Genomic DNA, 19,081 nt, shown 5'->3' on the forward strand with positions numbered 1-19,081 from the left:
TCCCCAAATCCAGGTGTGAAAAACTTGTTGCATCTTTCCCAAAAAGACTCATGGCTGTATTAGATCAAAAGGGTGCTTCTACTAAATACTGAGCAAAGGGTCTGAATACTTAGGACCATGTGATATTTCAGTTTTTCTTTTTTAATAAATCTGCAAAAATGTCAACAATTCTGTGTTTTTCTGTCAATATGGGGTGCTGTGTGTACATTAATGAGGACAAAAAATTAACTTAAATTATTTTAGCAAATGGCTGCAATATAACAAAGAGTGAAAAATGTAAGGGGGTCTGAATACTTTCCGTACCCACTGTATGTTCTACTGTTAATGTTATCTGTATGCACCAAGGGTCTGAGAGTAACGCAATTTCAATTCTCTGTGTGTATGTGCTGTACATGTGGAAGAATTGACAATAAAGCAGGCCTGACTTGATATTTGACATTTTTTAGAGGGACATCTATCACCGCTGCACTCGCGTCTCGCACAAAAGAGTCGCATGTTTAGAAAGCCATGTAAAATTAAAGTTCAACTTTGAAAAAAACATATCTCGAGACTTTATGGCGGGTATTTCCCCACCCCACTGTATCTCATGTTTTTAAATGAAAAATGTACTGTGTGATTGGCTTTCCACCCTTTGTATTAAACTATGCATACATGCATGATGCTGTTTTGTTTATAGTTGTTTAAGCAACTTAGTTATAATTGGCTTATAAACATTATTTTAAACATTATGCACTTTTTTCCCACAGATGGTCATGTTATCTTATGCTTTGAATAAACGTGCATTAGTAATATTTTGCGCGATGCGCCCTCTTGTGGCCTCAGGAGAGAAGTCAAAAGCTTTTCTTCACCCTAACTGAAATTATGCATTTTAAATTCGAATATAATTCGAATTTTGATAATATTTAAGTACAAAATTCGAATTTAGTTTTTCAGCCATTTTGACAGCCCTAACACACACCTGTGAAACTGCTGTTCTTTGATCGTTTTTTGCGTGATGTAACAGTGAGGAATTCGTGGGTGAGCAGATCGTTGGCTATGGCTCGGCTGTCTGGATCAGGCTCGAAACAGCGCAGGATAAATGCTTTGGCTTCAGTGGACATAGAGTCAGGAATCTCCGGATGGATTTTAAACATCCCAACCTAGACAAAATACACCAGCACAATCGTAAAAACGCATTTTCAAAACTCAAAACACAACACAATTTACCAATGCAGGATAAGTGCATTTTCCCTGTGCCCTGGTGGTTTTAGAAACCATTTAAAATGTACTAAATTACATGTTTAACAAAGCACAAATTCAGCACACAGTAAAAAACTAAAAGAACATTAGGCAACATATTATGCACATTTTGTGCAAAAATATTTGTGGTAAATTGACTGCATATTCGGCATTCTGAACACAAAGGATTACTTCAGGACACTTTATAAAGTAATCACGCCTGACCTTGAACATTGCTGCCTGCGGTTCCCCCAGCTCATAGAAGGGCGGTTTCCCAGTAGCCATTTCTATAATGGTGCAGCCCAGAGACCAGATGTCCGCTGGCTTGCCGTAGCCACGCGGCCCTTTATCTATGATTTCAGGGGCCATGTACTGTAACGTACCTGACATACACAAACAGCATGGAAGAAATAAATAACTGCTAATAATAGTAATTACTGAACATTTTGAAGATTCTAAAGATATTAATCAATGTCAACAGACCAAATCTGCAGCACATATAAGAGCTGTGCCCTTCAGTGTTATAGAAGCAACATCAAGTTGTTACTGACAAAAGGATAAGTAAAAATGCATGGCAAAACAAATAACACACTCAGTACCAGTAAAGGTTTCGGTGCAGGGGTTTATTCCGGCCAGACGTTTGGATGTTCCAAAATCAGAGATTTTCAAAACTCCACTGTAGGTGTTTATCAAGACATTATCCCCCTGTTGGTCATGAAAGCAGTAATTGCATCAGTCACTCCTCTGTGCAATTTCAGAATCTCAAAGAAATCCGAATGAGATCCAAATAATGCAGTAATATAATGGCCTAATAATGCATATGGCATGTGTACAGCTGAGGCTCTCGAAACATTTACGCGTACGCCTCATTTTATTATGAAAGGGTTATTACTTTTATGTCTCTGTGTACTATCTGGTTGTCATGCAGGTATTTGAGACCCTCCAGTATCTGTTTGGTGTAGAATCCTATAGTTGGCTCATTGTTTTTTAGAGGACCCCACTTTGACCTGAGCAATGCTGACAGACTGCCTGTGATTCACAGAAAAATACAAATATATTTTACATTTTGAATAATACAGATGAATTCTGGCCTAAAGATGTGTACCTGTAAGTACACTATAAAGGTCTAACGAGTCTGTCTCACCTCCAGGCACCTGCTCCATGAAGATCTTGATGAAGCCGTTCTCGCTGATGGAGCCTAGGTACTGCACGATGTTCTTGTGCTTGAGGTGTTTATGCAGGGCGATCTCTTCATGCAGAGGCTGTGAATATCTATCAACACAGAGTCGTTTCGTGTGCTGTTAGATAAACTATTGCTGTGTGATTGCATGCATTTTTCTTGTTTCTATTTTCATCTGCTTAATCGTATCCTCCTAAGCACACATGAATATTGTACATTCATTTATATTATATATAAACCCTCAGATGAAAAGTCTGATGCTTTACTGACTGAGCCATCCGGGCTCTTACGGATAGCAGCATAATGGCAAAACTAATTTGGCCGACTAAACACACACACACACACATGCGCGCACACACACACACGTGCACACACACACACACATGCGCGCACACACACACACGTGCACACACACACACACACATGCGCGCACACACACACGCGCACACACACAAACACAACTCAAGCATCAACACTAAGAAATGATGCTTGACAACAGTAACAAGTAATCAGACTTTTTACATCGATGTATGCCATAACGAAGATAGGTAAAATTACAAAAAAAAAAAAACATAATTTACAGTTCAGATACAAGTTTTCACAAAAACAAAGTTTTATAAAATGATAAACTTTACATTTCAGCCTTTAAACCATTGTTAAGAAAATGGATGAGTCAAAAGTATTAATTATTATATTAATTTAAACAATTATCATCAATAAATTATTATATCAATTAAATAACAAATTAGGGCTGTGCGATACTGACAAAAAATGATCTCGATAATTTTCTGGGATTTTATCGAGAACGATAATTGGACGATATTTTGCTGAGTTATTGTGCTGACATCTTAAGGACTACCGTGGACAGTGGACTCCTTAATTTTTTTATATTCTTCATATTCTGTGTGCTGGTCAGTTCACAGCAGTGATAGAAATTATTCATTTCCATCAAGTTTTATGGGCATTTTTACTTTTAAGCCATTTTTTCTAAAAGTATGCACCATCTTTTGAGTAAAATTCTTGCATTTGGGCTGTTACCAAGCAAATTAAATCAGTATCAACAAAACTGATCTTTGCAATGCAGAGGAAACACAGAGGCTGCATTAGAAGTGGCATTTAGATGCATTTACACACTGTTTAATGCAGCTCTGAGGGACATGGAATACTTTAACCTGCAGTTACAAATGCATAAATAATGTTTTGATATTTTAAACATAACATTGAAAACTGATGTTTGAAATTATTTAAAAAATGAAAAGTTACCTTAAATGTGAAATTAAAACTGCCAGTAGGTGGCAGCAAGTCAACTGTTAAGTGAGTCATTGCGATTGATCCGAATCATTTAAACGGTTGATTCATTCAGGAACAAAACTGCCTCATGTTGCTCAGAGACACAAAACAGCGCTGTGGCTGCGTTTGGAATGATTTTTGTTGGAGAAATAGAGCAAAAACAGACAATAGGTGTCTAAAACGTAAGTCTCTTAATATTAACTACTTGTTTATTGAACTGTCACATTTGTAATCATGCTTAATTTTGGAGAAAAAAACAGCACTCTTGGTGTGATATTAACTATATCAAATGATTTAAATATATACATTTTCTGCCCCATATCTTAAATTATGTGATAATTCTTAATGCATTTTAATAGACAGATTCATGCAGTGAAAGAACGCACTCTAAATGCGCGCGCACTAGTCTAACCTGCTAGACTTCATCACCTAATGTATGCGTGCACTCTGTAGGTGTGTTTTGTGTTTGCTTTTCGCGATATAATATCAAATCGCACATCGTTAAAACTACAATTATGATATTATCGCAGACCATAGGCTACATATCGCACACCCCAATGTTTAGATTTTTATAATGCATTGTCTTATTATCGATCCACCAGTTCACATTTAAAGCTCTGCGTGTTTGCATGGTAAAAACATGGGTCGATTTTTCACATTGGTCTGAACTCTGAACAAAACAACAGTTTAATTGAAAATGCTCATTCAATCTCTGCCAGCAGGTGGAGTGTTTGGTAGAAATATAACTGTTTTCCCGGTAACGGCAGAACACAGAGGCCCTGTCCCAAATGGAACACTTCATGTGCACTTGCGGTCTTGCGGACACAATCAATGGCCGCCACGTGCGTGTGTCCGTTAAGTCCACGAGACCGTAGGGTGTCCCATATGTCATTTTAGCGTTCAGAAGGGTGCTCGCGAGCGCCCCCTTTGCGGCCGTTATGCACCCTCGATCCGCACTTCTGCCGGGCCCTTCTACCCGACAGTCAAAGCAGCATTACGTCACGAAAGTGCGGACTCAGAGAAAGACCGCGAGGGTTTAGGGTGCCATTTGGGACAGGGCCAGAGCAGCGCAGCACCAGACTTTGAACGTGCAGCGCTCATGTTTATTCAATGAAAGCATAGCCTTTTGAAGTTTAATCGTCACATTCAGCCATATCTCTTGAAATCATAATTAAGACATTCTTGTACAATTTAAGAGTTTTTAAGGCCTTAAATTTGATACAACTAAATTAAAGACCCCGCGGAAACCCTGATATCCATTCACACCTGCATGATCTTCAACTTCAACCCTGTCATTCTCTCCCCAGTGATTTTGTGCTTCTCTGCTATTTCTTGTGAAACTGACTTTCATTCACTATTATGACATTCTCATTGTAACACTGTACATTTATAGATCAAATCGCATACTGTGTTGATTCGATATGGGATACTTACTTTTTTTTTTTTTTTTGGAATATAGGACAATGCTGAATTTGATGCAACGAGTGGCAACCCTGAATGCTTAAAATATTAAGGTTTGGTAATCAAAATACAATTTAATATTTAATATTTAACTTTTTATAATGTTTTAAATCAACCTAGCATCGAACCGCACAACACTGGTATGAAAATTATGACATTGTGGCCAGTCTTCATGAAAGTTTACCAGGCTATGCAATGAGAAAAGTACCTTTTGTTATAGTATTCAATGAAGGGCAAAATTGTCAACCTTGTCAAAATGTTGTAAAAAAAAATATAAATAAAATAAATAAGTCATTGCAAAGAAAGACATTCCTATCCGAAAGAATTTGATTTCAAAGTGAAATAAAATTTCCTTCCAGAATAATGGGAATAATGGGAAAAAGGAAACTGTGGCTCACCTACTGTCCCGTTCAGGAATCTCTTTGATGGCTAAGCGCACCTGGTTACTGAGGTCACGACCGGCATAGACTACCCCAAATGTCCCCTTACCCAGAACCGCCCTCTCTCCATGCTCATCGTATTCATAATCATACTGCAGGCACACAAGAACACACAAATTACTCACGGTCTTACCTCCCTGCTGCTTAGTACTATACATAACAAATGTATGCACAATCATTATTTACCTCTAAAGCCTCTGATTCACACTCAGTCTCTTCCGAGCCTTTCCAGGCCTCCTCAGTGAGCGTGTTTACCAGATCACAGAACCTACGCAACACACAGAGCATCATCAAAACACATACACTGACATGATCACAATTTACAACAAATAAAGTCGAATTAATTAAAGGACGGTGCTCATGCTTTAAATACACAAAGATGCACACTGTGATTACTTTCAGACCTCATTATCGTATGCCCTACACATAGTATACACTTTTTCATTGCATGAGTTTGTAACGTTTGTCTCGTTCTCTTGCCCACTCATGACCGAAAGGAAATAATTCACTAATAATTCGCTAATGTCTAATGCTTTTAGAATTATTGGCCAATGCATTTTGCATTGCTAGTTTCTAGAATAAGTCTAGTAGACAATCAAACCTGCGATTTCTGTCCTTATAGAGTCTATGGCACTGTAAGGAAGAATAAATGAAATGTGGGGGGAAAAAAGGCATTTGCAAAAACACACACACGACATACCGTTTGCAGTGCATCTCTGTGCAGAAATAGATTTGGAAGTCTTCTGAGTTGTTCACCACATACAGAAAACAGCTGCGCTCATTAAATTTGGAGATGCTGAATGCCAAAAAAAAGACAGTTTAAAAATGCTTTATCCTAAGTGAAAATCGGTATTATATATTTACATACTATACATATAAATATGATATTTTGCTTCATCTTCTAGTAGAGGGAAGTCAGTTCATGAATTTTCTTAAAAAATAAAAGTTTATTAGGGAAGACAGCATTTACCTCACACCTCGCACTGACGCTGCACTGAAATTCCACTCGTGGATCCCTTTACTCTAAAACAGAGAGAGAGAGAAACTGTACTCATCCAGATATGCTGATGACATAAATTAGCAAAGTTCAGCGGGACTGATAGCATTGAAAACATCATAACATTTGCAGTCGGCAAGATACAGTGAATGATGCTCACCATAAACTGACTACGATGTTTTCTACATGACATCTCATTGCTGGATGTGCATGATATTCAGGCTGACTTGTTTCCTCGCGGCCCTGTCAGACAATGACTTCGCAAGCAACGTTTGCGCAAGAGCTTACCTCTCAAAACTTATTTCAGACAGGCTTCTGAGGCAGCACAACTAATATATACACAGCTGGTGAAATAAAGCAACAATACTAATTTCTCACTAGAAATGTAATTAAAAGTTAAAAAGTTGTTTCAAACATATTTAAATGAATTGCAATCACTGGATTCAGACAAATCTTGTTGCCTTTTCAACTTTTTCAATTTTCAACAGACACAGCCTTAGTATAACTTTACAAATGTAACAGTAACATTTTGGGACTGTGTTAAATGTACAAAGTAAGTTTGAAATGTTAAATTTATAGTTAACTTTGCAAAGTAACTTTGGGACAACGGGTTAAGTTTACAGCTATAACTATAACACAAGTTTTGGACTATGTTTGAAGTTTATTGTTCAATTTGAAATGATACTAAAACATGAAGCATGGACGCTTCGCGTCGTGCCTAAAACCCCCTTAGCTGTTATAAATTCACTGTAAACCACAGCTTCACGGGGCTTATTGCTTTTATAAAACGGTTATTCCATATATGTAGTAAGGTTTCACAAAATAAAAAAAGAGTATTCTTCCGCCAAACAATGTAGTTCCTCAGAATCAGTTGTGCTTCGAACGCGGCTCAGCCAATCAGAATCAAGGACCAGAACTCTCTGTTTTATAGGGTTTCATTTCAAATGTAAACCTGGGACCTAAACGTTTTCGGTTTACAGCTAGAAAATCAGCCAAAACTTCACTGTTGCTGAGTGCTAATTCTGTGCCGACCCATAATTTAGTAGCCCCAGTTGAGCGTATTTTTTGTTGATGTTTTTAAAAACATTATATATTAATAATTAATACACTAAAAAGGCTAGATAAAGAGTATCTGCCAGGTTAAGAACATTTTAAGAGCTTTTTTAAGAGCAGCTCAAATGAAATGAATATACAGTAGTCAACTAAGACAAGAACACATTTTGGTTTTAGGACATACTGCACGCCCATACTGAAGAAACTCATACAAGCTCAAAATAAATCAAACCTGTAGAACATGGAACAGCGTCATGTTTTTAAACATGCAGCACTCGATACTCTAATGTTCGGATTTGTAAGGATTTAGAGGTTTAACAAGTCCACAAATCCAGAAAAAGAACATCTGAGTTTAAGAACGAATGGATAAATGGTAAGTTCTTTATTACTTTGTCATCAGGGGTCACGTGCCAGATGGACAGTGTGTTCTCTTCCACATCGTTGTTGATTGAGAGGTAAGATGGCTGGTACACTTTAGTGGGCTCCAGTATCAATACCTGCACACATCAAAAACAAGCAATATTAATTCTGACGATAGTCAATGCTTTACATGCCATCAGTGCCCAACAGCATTATGCAGTGTCTCAAGTCAATACTCTTACTAAACTGTCAGAGTTTACATGCACACCAGAAAAGGGTTTATTCCAGAAACAACACAGTGCATGTAAACGTGAACATCTTAAATGGCTTTCTAACAGTAAGAGTTGTGATGTGGCAATGTAATGTGGCAACTTAGCAGAAGAGTCATTGAGTGAGGAGGGCTCATACAGGAAAACGGACCGACGTGGCATCCTTTTTGGTGGCTTCCACCATGAAGTCCATCCAGAAGTCCACAAGCTCTTGTTTAGGGGCCTGTGGATCAGTGGTTGGTTTTGTAAAGTGCTTATAGATGAGAATGGTCTCAACCAGTGAGCCTAGATACCTGAAATACAACATAAAACACAAACATCTTCATGAATGAACAATACCCTACTCTAAAAGACTACAAGTATGACTCACTTTTAACAGACAGAAGCACTTGCCTCTTCAAAATTCATTACTATAATGCCAGCCCAAGCCAAAGTTTGTATACTGTCTCTAGATATGGCTTAGAATTTATAATAGGACTAAGAGGTGCAAAAGGCGCATTTGATTCTACAAACCCGATTCCAAAAAAGTTGGGACACTGTACAAATTGTGAATAAAAACAGAACTTAACCGCTAGATGGCACAAAAAAATTACAGCAGAACCTTTCTAAACATCCATGCTTCACTACGCACATGGAAATTTGGCTGCTCCTTGATGCCATTGTGAACAGCAATGCACCTGATTCTGTGCCAATTTGATCTAGTATTTAAATGTTTGTTTTAAATGTAGCGAATGAGAATCAATAAAATTACCAAATTTACTTTGAGAGATCTTCTTAATGATTTTAAGTTTTAAAACGGTTTTCAATAACTAAAGAATATGTAAAAGGATGGTATAAAATGCCCCCCTGCTGGTATGGATAAAGGCATAATAATTGTTGGCAGATTTTTCCATTTGTTGACGTGACATGGTTCAATTTAGTTGGTTAGTATCATTTATTAAGATGGGTGTGCACATTAAAGATAATATTGAACCATATTTAAAAATATGAAATTAATCATATAACTGAAAAAATATATATATACATTTATTTTTTTCAACTGTAAAACCATATTAAATTATAATGGGATCTACTTCAAGGATTTCAGAATCTTTACATATTTTTATATTAACATATTTTAATGACAGGATCTTTATTTAAACATTTTTTTTTATTATATATATATATATATATATATTTTATTCATCCAAACAGAAAACAGTACAAACTTTGCTAAAGAGGAATGTTTTGTAGAAGTATTAACTTGGATATTATGGAAACCATATTACTAAACATTTCATACTTTAAATAGTGTATTTTGTATCAATACTTTTGTCGCTTGCTGGTGAGACTTTTACCCCCTCCACTTACTTATACATGTATAAGAGCTTTATACAAAACAAACCACTTCTATGTTTTATTTTCTCACAAAATGCTGCTCCATCAATGTTTAATAAAAACATAAATTTTTTTCATACACTGTGGGAGTAGTGAAAAGCACATTTTCCTTGCGGTGTGTGACGTTAGCCCCACTGTACCCTAGTGTAGGTAAATACAGGTAATATTAGAATATTTACTACAGATCATTTATTTCATTACTTACTTAAAAAAAAAAAACTAAATATTTCAATAAAAGGTTTCAGTATTATCTATGACTTTCCCAGGCCTGGAAATCAGTTTTAAAATGTCCTAAACACCGTTTTTGTTCAAAATCAGTATGAGCAATAGTAATAGCGATAGTAATGTCTTAGCAAACACTAATAATTAATGGCAATTTTTTCCAACTATAAATAATACATAACACATTATATAATAATATATGCATATTATTTTAAACACTGATGCATGTGAAATGCGAATGTGTGCACATACCAGATGGGAGCTTTAAGTTTGAAGAGTTTCTCAGAGGCCTGGATGACTCGCGTGTTGTCACAGGCGAGAATACTAGCCCCGAGAAAGAAACCCACATCCCAGTAACTCTGTAATCTATCCAAACTGCCCTTCTTCCCCAGGAGACTGCTCAACTTCACACCTACAAGACACAGATTAAGTGCATATGTTATATTAAGAGGCATATTAATATATGGGAGACTTATTCATATTGATATATATATATGTTATGTTGGTTACTCTCACTAATATATGTGTCCCTGGAGCACAAAAGCAGTGTTAAGTCGCTGGGGTATATTTGTAGCAATAGCCAACAATACATTGTTTGGGTTAAAATTATAAATTGTTCTTTTAAATCATTTAAATCATTAGGATATTAAGTAAAGATCATGTTCCATGAAGATATTTTGTAAATTTCCTACCGTAAATATATCAAAACTTAATTTTTGATTAGTAATATGCATGGCTAAGAACTTCATTTGAACAACTTTAAAGGCGATTTTTTTCAGATTCCAGATTTTCAAATAGTTGTATCTCGGCCAAATATTGTCCTATCATAACAAACCAAATAAAAAATAAATAATAAATCTAACGTATGTCCACGATTGTGTGTGGGTTCATGCACGTGCTGAATCAGGTCAAAAGTGTTTAAAACAGTTATAATTTATTTTGTAGTTTTGTTTTCTGCATTATCTATGTGAATATTAAAATCCCCTGCAATAGCAAAACAGTCAAACTCTGAGGAAATCATTGATAGTATTTCTGTGAACTCTTCAACAAAGGCTGGATCAGGCTTTGGTGGTTGTGGGGCCCGCCGTTTTTTTTAGATGATATCTGGGGGCTTGCAGCAAAAGAGTGGGAGAGTTTGGTCCCAGCATAAACCAGTTCCTCCATTTTCTGTGAGAAGCTTAGAAGTGGAGATGCTGGAGAGAGGGATAATGTGTCTGGTGAGCAGGGCTGTGGCTCTGGTGTTTCTGGTGGCTGAAATATGTTGTCCTGGCTTCCCTGGCTGTTTTCCAGAAAGTCGTCCTTGGATGCTGAGTCTTGGAGCTGTTCTGATACGTCGCAGTCTGTCTGTGATGAGCTCTGTGGGCAGGGCTCAGCCGGGATGTGTCCATAAGCAGTGCTTGTTGTGGCTGCGTGGTGTTATCAGTGTCCTTGTGGGATGTGTCAACCACATGATGACTCGAAAGCTGATATGAAGTCCTGTCATCACTCATACTCTGTCCAGGTGTGTGTGTGCCATTCAGGTTGAGTAGTTTGGCACACACTACTGAAGGATGACGGAGGGAGAAGTATATGTTGTCCTTTAGCACTCTTGCACCAAGTTTGTTTGGGTGGAGGCCATCCAGTTTAAGCAGTTGTCTATGGCCCCAGAAAAGATTGAAGTTATCGATGAAATTGACTCCTTTTAAGCTGCAGATTCTTTGTAGCCATGTGTACAGCCCAAGCAACCATGAAAACATATTAATTCCCCTTGCTGGGAGTGGTCCACTGATGAATGACTGAACTTCAAGTCTTCGAAGTGTTTCAAAGAGTTCACTGAAGTCCTTCTTAAGGAGTTCTGACTGCTCTTTCCGAATATCATTCTTCCCCACATGGAGGATGATTCGATTCGCAGTCTTGTGCTTCATTAGAATTTTCCGAAGTTCCTTGTTCACATCAGAAACGTTTGCTTGGGGAAGGCAATATGTTGTTGTATTTCTGCTACTGATGTTTCTGATAATAGAGTCACCCACTATCAGAGTCCTGGGCTCGGCTGCGCTCTGAGCTGAATGCTGCTGTCTGCTCGACCTTGAGCGTCTGTTAGTAGCGATGTTAGCTGCTGGCTGATCCGATCCATGTTTAATCACATTTGGAGAATCCTCACCCGCATTCATTAATGCTTCAAATCTGTTCTCAAGATGTATAGGGGGTGGTAGAATACCAGTATTCACAAGCCTTGTTGTGAATATTGTTGTGCATCCCTAATTCTAGGATTGATTGGAAATAACTGAATTGAACTAAGTACACTGTTCATGTCTGACTATCGACAAACAACATTTTCATCCTCTCTATATTCAAATGCAAGTTTGGCACCATTCCGGAATGGAATGCCCACTTTTCACCTTCCAAACAATGAATAATCCTAAAATAATGCTGTGTTGCTGAATATTGTGCTTAAATACATCACATTACTGATGTAAAGCATGTTGTGAAAGTCTTTCATGTTAAGGAAAGAGCTTTCTGACACCAGAAAATAAATGTTGATTTTGCCACATTTCAATTTAAAAACTATCAGGCCAATATTTCTTATGACACCAGACAGTAAAAAAGTGCTTTAAATAAATGAATAAATAAATACATAAAGTTTGCCCCACCACTTTTATAGGAGTGGTTGAATAGATGAGTGCAACCCAGTATTATACAAACTGTCAATCAAACGCACCTACTTTACGCAGCTCAAAGGAGGAGTCAAACTGATGTCCTGCAGCCAGTAGCAGCACTGCATAGTTTATACCAGAGTGTAGCGTGGGCTCAGATTCAAAACCTTTTCTAAACCTGTACATGGGAAAGAAAAAGAGAGTACAGTACAATGCCACTGCTCCTGTTACTATGGCCACTTTATTGGTGAATCTCACAAAAGCTGTCAAAAACTGTAATGGTCCTACAAGTAGATCTCATTTTGTTTGCACAACATCATTTTGATTTTTGTGTGAAATGCAACCTGAATTTTTTCGTTAGATTTCCCTTCAAGTCCTCACCAGTGCATGCCTTGATCTCTGCTATCCGTGTCGGTGAAATGAGAGTCCAGGAACATATCCTTATAGATCCGCCCTACCAAACAATAAATATCAGATGCCACCTGCTCATCTGAGTTCACCAATGGCAACATAATGTCCAGAGCCTTCTGTCTGTCTCCTGGTAGGTTTCTCCTGCAGAGACAGACCAAAGAGAGACTGTGAAATTCAGAAATGAACCAACAAAATAGTCTGGAATTAAATGTTAGACACGGTCAGCTATATGTAACTATACTTTCATTAAAATGTGTAAACACCGTGACCCGGTGCTGCTTTCAGAACACTGCACCGTTTGTTGGATAAGCCCAAAAAAGCAACACTGACTCAACCAATGGTGTGAGTCTGGAACAAGGCCATGTTTCCATAAGATCTCTCATCAATGGTCTTTAGGATTTAAATCATATCAATTGTTATTCATATACTACTCCATGTCCTAGCCAGGTGCTGGATGGTATTTCTATTTCACTCAAGTTTGTAGTAAAATCTCATTGTGCCACTTCACATTACTGTATACACTGTGTTCAAAAGTTTGGAGATGTTTAAGGAAATTAATACTTTTATTTAGCAAGGACACATTCAATTGATCAAAAGTGACAGAAAATACTTTTGCAACAAACGTATTCAATTTCAAATAATTGTTGTTCCTTTGAACAATAAGGAAAAAATTCTGAATAAATAAATAAATAAATAAACACCACAACTCTTTTTAACATAAGAAACATTGTTTCTTGAGGACCAAATCAGCGTATGTGACCCTGCAGCACAAAAGCAGTCTTAAGTCGCTGGGGGATATTTGTAGCAATAGCCAACAATACACTGTATGGGTCAAAATGATAGATTTTTCTTTTATGCCAAAAATCATTAGGATATTAAGTAAAGATCATGTTCCATGAAGATATTTTGTAAATTTCCTACCGTAAATATATCAAAACGTAATGTTTGATTAGTAATATGCATTGCTAAGAACTTCATTTGGACAACTTTAAAGATGATTTTCTCAATATTTAAATTTTTTTGCACCCTCAGATTCCAGATTTTCAAATAGTTGTATCTCAACCAAATATTGTCCTATCCTAACAAACCATACATCAATGGAAAGCTTATTTATTCAGCCTTCAGATGATGTATACATCTCAATTTCAAAAAACTGACCCTTATGACTGGTTTTGTGCTCCAGTATCACATAATAGAATGATGTCTCAAGGATCATGTGACACTGAAGACTGGGGTATATTTAGCTATTTCACAATATTTCTGGTCTTACTGTATTTTTGATCAAATAACTGCAGGCTTGGTGAGCTTAGTGAGGCCTAATTCAAAAACATTTTAAAAAATCTTAACTTTTGATCGTGGTATATTAAACATTCTGATTAAGTGTGATTACGATTATGTGGTGTCACACAGCATTTTAACATTCAGTGTAAAGAGACAAATTACTTGATGTTGTAAACCTAGGACAACTGTGCTTAGTTAAGACACAGTAAGATGTTCAGTGTCACCTGTTGAGGGCAAAGGCGTAGTGGAAGTTTATGTGAGGATGAGCCACTGGGTCAAAGGTCGGCAGATTTTCCAGTGTTTCAACTAACTTCACAATGGATTCATAATCCTACAAACAGACAACCACAAAACAAAAAAGAAAGCGTTCACAGAAAATCAATATTTATTATACAATATTATAAAATTACGCTCATTTGCAACACATGAAAAAAATGATACGAAGAAAAATCGTAAAGACTAATTCTGTCGTAAAAGTACATTCGGTTCCCTCGTATACTGTATTTCTTAAACCTTTAGTAAATAATAAAAAAAAACACAATGTTCAGACACAATGATTCTAAAATGTATTTGCTTCCTACTTCATTCAAACAAAAGCACTAAAATATTAATGACACCCTCTTAAATAAGAGTTATAGTTTGAACTGACTGCACATTATCAGTAACCACAAAAACATAATTAATTAAACCTTTGACACATTTTCTTTCACTTTGAAGCTTTAAAAAAAAGTTCAATGTATTATGTACTGCACTACACTATCATTTTCAACTTGAAAGTAAATAATTGAAAGTAATAATGTCTGATTCCTAAACAGTTCTTTTGATCCGTTTATGTTAGCAAATTAGACTGAACAATTCATGAATCAGTCTTTCATTCATGTCCAATTATTAAAACCTGTGTCAAGTATGTGATGCCTGGTGATAATGTAATGATGTACAAGAATCAATGAATCAAGTTGAAACAAGAATGATTCATTTAAACAAACCCAAAAGAGTCAAACCTCTAAATACTAAAACAGATCTGCAAAAATGAGCCAAAAATCTTAATGATTATGACATTACAGTTATTAACATATGACCAGCCACATTTTTGTGAGTCATACACAGAAGCAGTTCTGGCGGATGACGTAAGACGCGCGGCGTTGCGTGATTAGTGACGAATGCGGAGAGAGAATAAAACCAAACGCCGGTCACGAATTAGAAGTACAATTCGAGGATTTGCAAAGAAAAGTGTCAGGAGGATTGCGATATAAGCCAAGAGGAGACTGGTTTTCCTTTGCTAAAGTAAGGAAACTTTGCTTCCTTTGCTCCTGTTAACAAACTCGCGAGACTAGCATATATCAGAGGCGCGCGCTGCGCATACGTGCTGCATCATCCGCCGGAACTGCTTCTGTGTATGACAGTCAGCGGAAGTGAGAGAAAAGTGTTTATTACGTTTGAAATATGGATATTTTTCTTACAAAAATGCATGGATTTGCTACAGGAGGCCTTTATTCACCCCCCGGAGCCGTCTGAGGCACGTTTTATTATGGATGGGCACTTTTTATTTCACTTCTTGTGGACTGAAGCACTGCAACACCCGCTGACTGCAATGATAGAGCTTGAAAGAGCCAGGACCATTTTTAATATAACTCTGACTGGATTCGTCTGAAAGAAGAAAGTCATATACACCTAGGATGCCTCGGGGGTGAGTAAAACACAGCCTAATTTTCATTTTTGGGTGAACTAACCCTTTAACACCCACTAAATTCTGTAACATGGCCCACCCATGTTGAACAATGCTGGTATGCAGAGGTTAGCAAACATAAAGAGGTAATTAACATACACAAACTTAAAAGTCCAGTAACAAAAAACACCCATTTAATTTTGAAGCTTTAAGAAAGAAAATGGTGATGAAATTAAATTATGAGTGTTTTTAGTGCATTGAAGAAACATTGATTACAAGTGGGCATCAGGAATAAAAGCTATGAAAGAATTTGGCTTAATAGGAGAGAAATGAGTGTAACAGAAGGTAAGGAAACTACGTAACTGTAGTTAACAGTCATTTATCATACTTTTTACTTCTAAAGTAACTTACTGCCAAGGTGTGTCTGAGTTATAGCAGAGCATTTATGACTTCCTGTTCTCCTCTTATTAATTTTTAACAGGAAATTAGGGCACCAACAATTTCTTTGAGCACATCTGTACTGAAATGATCGGTACACAACTTCAACATACAAAACCAATTGCTCTACATTTTGCTAGGTTAGCTGATTTATATCAATTTTGTCTTTACAAAATTGTCTGCCTCCATTCGGTAGCAGTTCCACCAGACATAAAGAGAAGGCAGCGAGCGTAATGCAGAGCCAAGCTCTTCAAACATTTACTGCACAGTCAAACGCAAGCTCTAAACCTCACCTTGACATCTTCAGGAGAAATCTATGGTAGAGGACCTTACTCTTTCCTCGGGAAAATTTTTTCTTGGTTGTCACAAACTGCAAATGCCAAAACTAAAATTTGTAGCTATTTATAATATTTCATGGGCTACTTTAATCAGAGCAAATCATGCTAACATTTTGGGAAATTGACCTTAACCATCACGGTCGTGGATTAATAGAACATTTCAGGTTCAATACAAATTAAGCTTAATGGACAAAGTCTGTAGCATGCTGTTGATTACTACAGAAAATTATTTCTACTCATCCTTCAGTTTGAAAAATCAAACACTCAAAGTGGAAGCATTTGGGGCAAGACATTCCGGACGTTAAAAAGCAGAAATGAGCATCTTGCATCTTGGTTAAAGCATCAGCTTTTCAGAACAAAAATGTGTTTAAGATGTACTATAGGGAGCACTGTGTTTGACACTGATGCACCTCAGGTTATGTGTTACTGATGCAATTCCTGAGGGTGGAGTGCACTCCAAGTAAACAGTGTTTTTATGGACACATCTCTCTGCACATAACATGCATCATTTACAAGGTGTACCATCTTTTCATGGTTGTGACAGGAGTTTAAATATTGGATGTACATTTGCACAAAGTAAACAATTCTTATCACAGTAGTCTCATGTTAACCCGTTGTGGCGGAGAGAGAGCTTGAGAGACCCTGCTGGTAAGGTAATGCTTGTTAATGAGAACTAACAGGTGTTATCCCTTTTGCAGTGAGGAGAGGGAGTATAAAACCCCACTGCTGCTGAGAGATGGGATGAGAGAGATCCAGACAGAAGAGTGTGCTGGCAGTGTGTGTACGTGGATCCTGCCTACCCAGTGGGTCGCCACGTTTAAAGCCCCTTGTCCTGGTTTTCATATATGTTTCGGTTTTTGTTAAGGAAGCACATGTTTTTCCAGCTGCTCTGCAACCCAGACCTTTTTTTTCCCTCGCCAATCCACCTTTTATAAACGAGTCTACTGTGTCTTAAGTTATGGGTGGCACTTCTGGTTTACGGAGCTTCCACCCAAAATGCCTGAAACAAATCATACTCAAATGTGACCCTGGAGCACAAAAGCAGTGTTAAGTCGCTGGGGTATATTTGTAGCAATAGTCAACAATACATTGTATGGGTCAAAATTATAGATTTTTCTTTTATGCCAAAAATCATTAGGATATTAAAGGGGTCATATGATGCTTTTTTAAAGATCATTATTTTGTGTATTTGGTGTAACAGAATATGTTGACATGCTTTAATGTTCAAAAAACACATTATTTTTCAAATACTGTACATTATTGTAGGTCCTCTATGCCCCGCCTCTCTCAAACGCTTCGTTTTCTACAAAGCCCCTCCTTCCGACAAGCGCAGTCTGCTCTGATTGGCCAGCTGACCCAGTGCATTGTGATTGGCCGAACACCACAAGCACGCATCAGAAATGTAACATCCCTTACCATAATCGCGAGCTTCATCTTTCAAAATAAATGTAAAGACAGCCGGAAAGGTGAACAGAGTCGCGTGACAGACACAGTGATGAAGCTGATACAGGTGCATCTCAATAAATTAGAATGTCGTGGAAAAGTTGTTTCTGTTGAGTGTGCAAGGTGACTTTTGCTCAACTTGGCCATCCATTTCCATTTACAACAATAAATCAAGCGTGATCACTATTACTTTCAATACCTTTTTCTTGCCGGATTGTTTCATTGAACTTTTAAAGCACTGCGTCATTTTTGATTTAAAAATAATGTATCCTATACCAGTTTAATTTGCAGAGAAAAACAACAAGCCCTTGTTTGGCTGACATCCTTAAGAGATGTTTTAAAATTAAAGGGGTCATATGATGCGATTTAAATTGTTCCTTTCTCTTTGGAGTGTTACAAGCTCTTGGTGCATAAAGAAGATCTGTAAAGTTGCAAAGACTAAAGTCTCAAATCCAAAGAGATATTCTTTATAAAAGTTAAGAGTCAACCACATCTACCTAAAACGCCTCGTTCTAACACGCCCCCACATGTCTACATCACTGTGTGGAAATATTAGCATAATGCCACCCAAATGTGAAAGAAGGCGTGGTTTCAGTAACAGCAGTTAGTGTTGAAGCAGCATGTCAGGGAGACACTGTGTGTTTCAGTGCAAAAGCAAAAGCACTTTATTTGGTCTTCCGGAAGTAGATGCAGTTAGGAATCATTGGTTAAGCTTTATTTATAACAGAACAGCACAACCCAGATTTTCGAATTTGTGCAACGCATTTTATGGACCACAGTTTTTTTAACCTAGAAGAGTACGAGGCTGGCTGTGCACAAAGGCTATTTCTAAAAAAAAAAAAAAGGGTCAATTCCGTCTTTGCTGTGACAATCTGGCGCTTCTGAATCAGCGACTGTACGTATGTTTTGTTATTAGTTTAAGTATTTGCTATTGACTGTTCAAATGCTGAGTTTTGCGCAGCGCAGAGTAACGCGTCGTGTGTGTGTGTGTGTGTGTGAGAGAG

General features: G+C 37.3%; 1 protein-coding gene across 1 annotated transcript in view; it reads right to left on the bottom strand.

Moving 5' to 3' along the window:
• LOC107554152 (mitogen-activated protein kinase kinase kinase 5-like) overlaps positions 1-19,081 on the bottom strand; it is a 47,667-nt gene that overhangs the window by 12,030 nt on the left and 16,556 nt on the right. The window contains exons 2-16 of the mRNA XM_016236578.1: positions 14,417-14,523; positions 12,882-13,052; positions 12,566-12,678; positions 10,120-10,279; positions 8,408-8,561; positions 8,029-8,136; positions 6,560-6,612; positions 6,290-6,385; positions 5,776-5,857; positions 5,548-5,681; positions 2,363-2,490; positions 2,111-2,247; positions 1,818-1,923; positions 1,444-1,601; positions 959-1,139 (exon numbers count right to left, since the gene is read on the bottom strand). Of these exons, the coding sequence (XP_016092064.1) occupies positions 959-1,139; positions 1,444-1,601; positions 1,818-1,923; positions 2,111-2,247; positions 2,363-2,490; positions 5,548-5,681; positions 5,776-5,857; positions 6,290-6,385; positions 6,560-6,612; positions 8,029-8,136; positions 8,408-8,561; positions 10,120-10,279; positions 12,566-12,678; positions 12,882-13,052; positions 14,417-14,523 (1,888 nt within the window). The remainder of the gene's footprint in view (positions 1-958; positions 1,140-1,443; positions 1,602-1,817; positions 1,924-2,110; positions 2,248-2,362; positions 2,491-5,547; positions 5,682-5,775; positions 5,858-6,289; positions 6,386-6,559; positions 6,613-8,028; positions 8,137-8,407; positions 8,562-10,119; positions 10,280-12,565; positions 12,679-12,881; positions 13,053-14,416; positions 14,524-19,081) is intronic.

This window comes from Sinocyclocheilus grahami, unplaced genomic scaffold, assembly GCF_001515645.1.
Source record: "Sinocyclocheilus grahami isolate Dianchi unplaced genomic scaffold, SAMN03320097.WGS_v1.1 scaffold492.1, whole genome shotgun sequence".
NCBI lineage: Eukaryota > Metazoa > Chordata > Actinopteri > Cypriniformes > Cyprinidae > Sinocyclocheilus > Sinocyclocheilus grahami.